This window comes from Trichophyton rubrum (assembly GCF_000151425.1).
Source record: "Trichophyton rubrum CBS 118892 genomic scaffold supercont2.3, whole genome shotgun sequence".
Taxonomy (NCBI): domain Eukaryota; kingdom Fungi; phylum Ascomycota; class Eurotiomycetes; order Onygenales; family Arthrodermataceae; genus Trichophyton; species Trichophyton rubrum.
In genome coordinates this window covers 2,248,401-2,256,374 of record NW_003456426.1, presented here as the reverse complement: position 1 = coordinate 2,256,374, position 7,974 = coordinate 2,248,401, and the positions used below count along the sequence as shown (strand labels likewise).

General features: G+C 49.3%; 4 protein-coding genes across 4 annotated transcripts; 3 read left to right on the top strand and 1 right to left on the bottom strand.

The window, feature by feature from the left end:
- Positions 1-43: 43 nt before the first annotated feature.
- Positions 44-1,884, top strand: TERG_03592 (uncharacterized protein; the record flags this gene model as incomplete). Its single annotated transcript, XM_003236501.1, has 4 exons — positions 44-71; positions 139-437; positions 502-886; positions 947-1,884. The coding sequence occupies 4 exons, from the start codon at positions 44-46 to the stop codon at positions 1,882-1,884; spliced, it is 1,650 nt and encodes a 549-aa protein (XP_003236549.1).
- A 1,172-nt stretch (positions 1,885-3,056) lies between these two features.
- On the bottom strand, positions 3,057-4,001 carry TERG_12022 (uncharacterized protein). The gene has a single exon (XM_047751045.1). The coding sequence runs from the start codon at positions 3,716-3,718 to the stop codon at positions 3,374-3,376; it is 345 nt and encodes a 114-aa protein (XP_047605987.1). The 5' UTR covers positions 3,719-4,001; the 3' UTR covers positions 3,057-3,373.
- A 1,121-nt stretch (positions 4,002-5,122) lies between these two features.
- TERG_12021 (uncharacterized protein) lies at positions 5,123-5,377 on the top strand (the record flags this gene model as incomplete). The annotated part of the gene is made up of 1 exon (XM_047751044.1): positions 5,123-5,377. One exon carries the CDS (start codon positions 5,123-5,125, stop codon positions 5,375-5,377), a length of 255 nt encoding a protein of 84 aa, XP_047605986.1.
- Positions 5,378-6,314: 937 nt separating this feature from the next.
- TERG_12020 (uncharacterized protein) lies at positions 6,315-7,691 on the top strand (the record flags this gene model as incomplete). The annotated part of the gene is made up of 4 exons (XM_003236499.2): positions 6,315-6,474; positions 6,538-7,322; positions 7,377-7,573; positions 7,634-7,691. The coding sequence occupies 4 exons, from the start codon at positions 6,315-6,317 to the stop codon at positions 7,689-7,691; spliced, it is 1,200 nt and encodes a 399-aa protein (XP_003236547.2).
- Between the last annotated feature and the right edge of the window lie 283 nt (positions 7,692-7,974).

Here is a 7,974-nt window from a genome sequence, read left to right as displayed (position 1 = left end):
CCGCAGAACTGCGAAGCGCTGTTTCAGCTCATTCTCTTGCAAAATGAGCGAATCCAACTCCAACTTCCAAGGTACGACAAAACGAACAAGCATACTACTTGATTGGGATCTAAAAATTATTGTGCATATATTTTATAGACTCGCGTCTTAATATAGATGAACTACACCGATTTACCTCTGCGCGATGGCTCTGGGGTGAGCTCCAGCAGCTTGAAGCTCGGTATGTCAAATTCGACATGCGTGAGCTTCTAAATGTTGTTACTGCTGCACTGGGATCGGATTCATGCACTAAAATTCTCAAAATTTCCGAGGGACAGCACAATAAAGTGTTTCAATTGACAATGGATGATGGCCGTGAGGTTATTGCGAAGCTACCAAATCCCAACGCAGGGCGACAGCATTTTACCACTGCTAGCGAGGTTGCAACAATGGATTTTGTATATCTTCTTTCCTCCTTTCCCTTATCAGCTTACTATCATACTCTTAGACTGACTCTAGTAGCTGAGAAAAGTCCTCCATTTTCCAATTCCGAAAGTTTATGCCTGGAGCTCTAGCTCTGATAACTCCGTTGGAGCTGAATATATGATCATGGAGAAACAACCTGGTGTGATGCTTCGTGATGTATGGATCACCATGAAAGGAAAGCAGAAAGCTAGCATTTTGCAACAGGTGGTTGAATTTGAAAGGATCCTCGCGTCGACAAAGTTCACGAAAATAGGAGCCTTGTATTACAAGGAGGATCTTCCTACGCCAGAAAGAAACTCACCGCTCTATGTTGATGGGAGTGGCAATGATGTGTATAGCCCAGAATTTGAGATTGGACCTACCAATCACCGTTCTTTCTTTGATTTCGGCAAAGGAGGACTTGACATCGATCGTGGGCCATGTATGGGATATCTACTTGCTTAAATTATCGACTATTCAAACGCTAATTGGCTGGGAATAGGGTCTGATATTACCGCGTACTTGGAAGCCATTGCCAACAGAGAAATTGCATGTGTAAATGCCGGCTTAAAATACCCCCTCTTCCCAGAAGGCCTCTTCTACGGGCCTAGGCAGTATCATCCCACTGCAGCCAAAAAGTTATCAGCACTGAACAACTACCTGAAGGTCTTAAAATACGTTCTACCAGAAAATAAAGCCGTGCATGAATCGGTCTTGTGGCATGGGGACTTACACTCCCAAAATATCTTCGTTGATCCGGAAGATCCTAGTCGAATAATTGGTATAATCGACTGGCAATCAGTCAGTGCTTGTCCACTTTTCATGCAAGTCACCCGCCCGGCTTTCTTGGACTATAATGGTCCGACCCCCAAGGAACTCGGGAGGGTTAGTTTGCCTCCAAATTTTGACAGTATGTCTGCTGAAGAACAGGTTGAAGCGAAGGCGCTCTATCATTCACAAACACTACACAACCTATACCTAGCTTTAACACTGCGATCAAATCCAACGACTTTCCAGGCTCTTCAGGGACACAGTACGCCTCATCAACAAGTCAGCGTCCTACCAGGGTTGACGTTGACGGATTGCGAACCTTGCCTTAACAGTTTATTGAGGGAAATCAAGGACTCGTGGCCTACGATAGTTGGCGTGGCCGCCGATGGTAAACCTAGCATTCCCTGTCCTTTGGATTTCTCTGCTGCCGACGTGGAGCAGCAAGAGCGAGACGTGGAGCTCTGGGCCCAAGGTGTCGAGCTTATGAATGAGTTTATCAAAGACACTGGCGCATTTAAACATTGGGATGGTAGAGTTGAAATAGCGGACTATGACCTTTCAAAAAGGCAGCTGTTCGAAGGAATCAACAAATTTCTGGACCGTGAAGCCAAGAATGCAGAAGAGAGGGCAGCATGGCTGAGGGTGTTGCCATTTATCGATTCAGATTGAAGGCCATAGCGTTGGATAACTGTGGGTGAGATTTGCGAGAGGCCTTTCCCATCCACACAATTGGATAGAAGCACCAGCAGCCATTGTAATATAGATCGAAAGCAATAATTTTGAGCTTCCATGCCACTTATTCTTATTATTTGGGGGTATATCCAAATTCAAAGCAATGGCGGTATCAACGTTGCTTTTGCCTCTGCACTGAGTTGACTCGTATGCAGATCAGCCGAGATGCATACGGTGCCTGACATGAGTCCAAAGTTGCGGGCAGCTAAGAAAAAAGAAACAGCTACGGCCAGTGCCAATCGTGCTCACAGCTTGGTCTATTCTTCTAATGCCACGAAGGTCCAGACCCCCAATTTATGTATTTTTCACTGTTACTGAGGCGTATCTTTGGTCGGGTCTATCGGGGGGGCTACCGCGGTTTTCTTTACCGTGCTATCTAGCTTCAATGAAGGCGTGATCACGAATATATGCATGATGGTATCAGGCAGCATGACATGAACTTGACTTTTTGAGTGAACTAGTCTAACATGTAGGATTTGACGGCGATGATTTTTTTCGCTATGGGAAAAGGAGGCTTACTAAGGTAAATTTACGATATAGTAGGGTTGACTGATTTTGGGCTAGAAACGCATCACATGACTCAGATAATCTTATGATTAGTCACTGCTTACCTTATCGGGACATCGCGATAAGCACGAAACGACGAGCTTCAGCTTGAGCCAAACAGACGGACGGAGTGCAAGATAGTTGCAACTCGCTCGAGCAAGGGAGAGGATAGCCGGGATACCATACAGGACAGGCCCATATCAGGCGCAAAAATGCCGCCGAAGCGAAGACAGGCCGATTCCCACGAGCCTGCGTCCCCTCCAGCAAACACCAAACGCAGAAAGCCTAACAATGCTCCGTTTGCCCTGAAGCCTCGGATACGACACATCAACGAGGAGACTATAAAGTCGAAATGGACGACGCTACCGGATTCTACGCAGGAGAAAGTGAAACTGCTCTTTCAATCGGTCGAGCTGCCGGTCATCACCCGAAATCGAGACGAGAAGAAGCGCGTTGAGGCCCAGTCAGCACTCGCTACGGTGCGCAAGAACCTGGGCAAACGATTACCGAAGATGCCATTCCCAGCGGGTACAAGAGATGGTAGCTTTGATTACGAGGGTGCGCTGGGGGAGAGTGTATGTTATAATTGACGAGCGTTTGGGGTCATTGATGAGCACCTGATGAAAGCTGACTTGGCTGGGACGATGTAGAGAGCGCTAGAGAGCCAATTGGCGGCAGCTACGAGTTCTATTCGGCTGCTACAGGCTGAGATTAAGCGGGAAGAAGCCGAGTTGGCAAAGGATAAGCTGAAGCTGGAGGAGCTAGAACGCAATGCTAAAGCAGCAGAGGCTGAGAGGAAGAGGTTGAATAAGAATGTGCGTGCGCCTAAATGTTGCCTGCTGTCTACAAATGCGCTGGCTGATATATTGACCTTTTAGGTTCACCCCGTTCTAAAGCAACTTGACGAATCGAGCGTGGAGGGAGCAGTCAGCGCAGAGTTCAGGCTCGAGGTGAAGAATGAGGAGAGTCTCTTTAGTGAAGTATGTCCTGGAATGCCGGCTGCCCGTATGATGGTGACATTGCTAACATGTACGTTAATTAGATCGACACGGACCCAGCCCTGCTTCCCACGATCAAACAGCTTCGCAACCATCTTGAATCCATGCAGGGCAACGCAGCTCAGGTACGAGGGATCGGTCATGCAATCTCCCGGGCGAAGGCGGCACTTGACATGCTCCCACTCGGCTGAAGGAATTAAGTCAATGTGATGAAAGGGAGGAATCATGCGGAATCAGCAGGATCAATTTAAGATCGATGAACTTGGCAACGGGGGCAGACGGAAGAAGGTCTCGTCCCTGCACGAGCAAGGTACTCGGGGCGGATTAATTCTGAGCAAGGGTTGCGGTGTCAGCTTCGGTATACTTCCATATACATACACGGAGCACTGCGGAGGTTTATGCAGCGTCTCCGGATGGAGTCTGCGCCCCTCCAGGTCTGGAAGCTTCTCCTCTCTACGCAGTTCCAGGCCCTGAGTAGCACGGCGAGAGGGCCGTCTCCAGCACAACGTTGGCGGCTCGCCATCGAAACGGCCGCCACCAACCCCAGATAATATCAAAACCACCGAGAAAGTGGGAGTCAGAACGGAGACCGCCTACTCTCCTCCCCTCCTCCAGGCAAGCAATCATCTAGGATAATCCTAACAAGCCATCTATCTATACGCTGCCAAGTAGCTGCGGGACATCAACTATTGAATTGTATCATTGCTCGGCACTGCGCCAACTACTGCATGTGAAGGGATTTTCGACGCGCCAGGACGCCGTAAGAGATGAATCGTCAGCCTGCGCAGCATCGACGGCCTCTTTGCCCGTCGTCACGCCCGGTGTCCAGCATTATAATCATTGTTAGTTACTGCGCGACTGCTACGGAGTACTGCGCTCCATCATGGCCAGGCTCCTCTGGCACTGCTAACTTACTAAAGCTGGAGTGGCGTCCCCTTTTTTTCTTTTTCCTGACTTTCTTCGGCTTCTTCCTCTCCTTCACCTCTCAACTTACAACGCCTGCAAAAAGTCCCTTCGACACCGCGAGACTTCATGCGCCCAGAAGCTCCATCCATGTTTACCAATCTCGAGCGCGCGTCAGTTAAGGGATCTATTGGAGGAGGCCATCTGTTTGGTGCGATGGCCTTTTTGTTCGCCGACAAACCCAGAATTTGAAACTCGCAGACCGGACGGACAACGCAGCAAAAACCCAGCCATCCCAGACCCCTTCCCGCCAGCACACACATAATATACGTACAGCCCGAATCAGCACTGGACAGACACCTGCACGCTGCTCCATCGAGACTGTCTGTCCACTTCTGGGCGTTCCCGCTGTTCCGCCGTTCCGCCATCCCGCCCGTGCTTCGGGTCGTTGCTCGTTTCGCTGCTTTTTCTTTTGCTTTGCTTTGGCTCTCTGGCTTGCCCTGCCCTGCCCACACGAAGAAAAGAAACACCCCCGTCGAGCGCTGCTGCAGTGGTACCTGATGGGACAGGCCGTCGTTGCCCAGGCCCGTGTGGAACGTTGACAACCGTGAAGTGAAAAACCGACCCGACGACCGAAACCCTCTTTCTGGCTGCGTAGCCGTCTTACCCTTTCTTTCTGCCGGAGAACTGACCGAAAGCCCATCCCAGACGATTGGGCACTCGATGCAATGGGTGGTGAGGCTGCCGAGACCGCGACGGGTGCGCTGGAAGAAGGGAAGCGTAGCAATGGTGCCACAGAACCAACAGCGTCTGCTGCGCCTGCTGCTTCAGCTGAGAAGGACCAGGACACCGCGAAGTCGGCCAAGCCTACGATGGGCGTGATGAGCACTGGGGATGCTCAACCGGCTGCAGAAGCTGCAGATAGGGCGCCGCCTACGGGTTCCAGCCCCAAGAAGAGACGGAAGGTCAACCACGGTGAGTAACAGAAGTTCAGAAAGCCGCAAGACCTAGCAGGTTACATGCGAGAACCTGCATCTTCCCTCGTCACTGCTTCTCCCTCCCTCCCCGTCTGCAATTTTTCGACCAGCCGGTGATGGAATTTCTATACTTACATGCGGGTTCCACATTGCAAATCAGGCCTGCAGGGCTCAACCTTCTTCTCCTCTTCCCCCCTCTCCCTCTCTCCTTGAACGTTTTATATATTGAACATATAATCTCCTGCTGCCGCTGCCACTGCCCTTCCCTTTCTTTTCTTTTTCTTCATTTCTTGCTTCCTTTTTTTCTTTCCTTTCCTGCTTGCTTTTTTGCTCCATGGCGCGCATCGGAAGTAAAACCGCTGACCATTCATTCGCTCTCTAGCATGCGTCTACTGCCGTCGATCGGTGAGCTTCCAAGATCTCCTTTCATCATCGTATTTTCTTGACTTCTTTTTTTTTTTTTTTTTTTTTTTCTTATCGCTTCCCACACTCTATCCGACCTAGCATGTTGTCTCCCTTCCTTTCCCAAGGCTCTAGGGGCCCTCGCTATAGGCAATCTTTTTGCATGCTGGATTTGGCTGTACCGGATAAGAAGATTTGGCTAACCATAGATCACCCTCTTCTGTGATGACGTTGAACAGCATATGACTTGCGACTCGGTACGACCATCTCTACCTCCCTTATTTCAGAGACTTTTTGTCCAATCCCATGACTCGTTGAGCTTTCTGTGGCGAGCTGCCTTTGCTGACCGGGAGATCCGTCTCTCTGCTGCTTCTAGGGACGACCATGTAGCCGCTGTATAAAACGCAACATTGGTCATCTATGCCATGACAAACCTCGTGAACCTACCAAACGCGTGAAGAACGACACAGAAGGCACAGTTGCTGCCACCTCTGTAGCTGACGAGAGTACAACTGCCAACAATGATTTTGAGGGTAAAGGCATGTCGCAGACTATTGATGGGCGTGACACCCTAGACGATCCAATACTACCCGATACAGCTCTTTCTATGCAACCGCCTGCCTTGACTTCTTCCTCCCAGAGCGCTCGGCCGCAGGATATAGCCGCTTCCGGCCCAAATATTGACGTTGGCCAACAGGGTTGTAAGATAGATCGAGCGAACCATACATATGTTGTCACGTAGTATAAACTGACTTCTCGCATAGTAATGGGTTATAACAACGAATGGAGGCTTGGTGGGCAAAACAGCCAGTTTCAAGATATCCATTCCTTCCACCCATCTTACATGTTTAACGCCCCCGAATTCACCAACGAGTATAATCTGCTCAACGACTTTCTCAGCACCAGTCTCCTAGACGACGGATCGATGTACCCCAACGACGAGGTTCGGGGTCTCTACTCCGACATGTCTCTACTGAATTCTATGGCCACGAATCTTTCTCGGAATAATGAAGGATACCCACAACAACAGCAATCTTCCACAATATCACCGTCGCAGTTTATCAACCCGTCACAGGCGTCCCAAGGAGGCTCCATACAACGGCCCAACAGTACTGTTGGAAACGACAAGGCCAAGGAGACGTATTACATGACTGCCGCTGACCCTTCCGGCACTGACCCTCCAGAAGAACGTATGAACAAGCTCCTTAAGGCAAAATACGATGCCGGCCTGCTGAAGCCGTTTAACTATGTAAACGGTTATGCTCGGCTAAACAAGTACATGGAAGAGCATCTACAGCCTAGCTCCCGGCAAAAAATTCTTCGTCAGCTGGATAAATTCCGTCCTGCATTCAGAGAGCGTATGCATGCTCTTACCGATATCGAGCTAGTCCTAGTTGAGATGTGGTTCGAGCGGAGTTTGATGGAGTACGACCGTGTCTTTGCAAGTATGGCCATACCGGCTTGTCTATGGCGAAGAACAGGACAGATATTCAGAGGCAATCAGGAGATGGCCCAACTGATAGATGTACCAATGGACTCACTCAGAGACGTAAGTTTTGGCTAACCTGCTTTGGTCGGATGCAGCATATCTAACGACGAGCAGGGTAAACTTGCTATTCATGAAATAGTGGTTGAAGATCAACTCGTTAGCTACTGGGAAAAATTCGGCGCCATTGCGTTTGACAGTTCGCAAAAGGCGATGCTTACAAGCTGTACGCTTAAGAGCCCTGACCCGAACAGTCCAAAGAAGAACATTCCCTGCTGTTTTTCCTTTACCATCCGACGAGATAACCATAACATGTAAGGACTGTTTTCTCTAGCCTCAAGTTGATCGACCTTAGTTAACCAGTTCTTCCGCAGCCCTTCCTTGATAGTAGGGAACTTCCTCCCTACCAAACGCATAGATGTCCATCGATAGTACGGACTTGTCCACGTTACAATTACTTACGTTAGCCCACATTCTATTTTGTGTAAATATTATTCAATACCCTTTGCTGTTCGTGTTCCGCGAATGGATTACTTTTCCCTCCTGTTTTAAGTCACATGGAGTTCGTGTACGCATATACCTGTATGCTGAGAGATCGCGGCCAAGGGCTTTTGATTTTGATTTGTTTCTTACCATTTACCCGTTGACAGCGCAACTGTCAGCGCTCTATTTCGAAGCATCAAAGACGATATGATGGCAACATTTCCCCCTTCCG

What these genes read in the sequence shown, in the direction of transcription:
- TERG_12022 (XM_047751045.1), bottom strand. Translation starts at nt 3,718, where the DNA reads ATGATTCCTCCCTTTCATCACATTGACTTAATTCCTTCAGCCGAGTGG.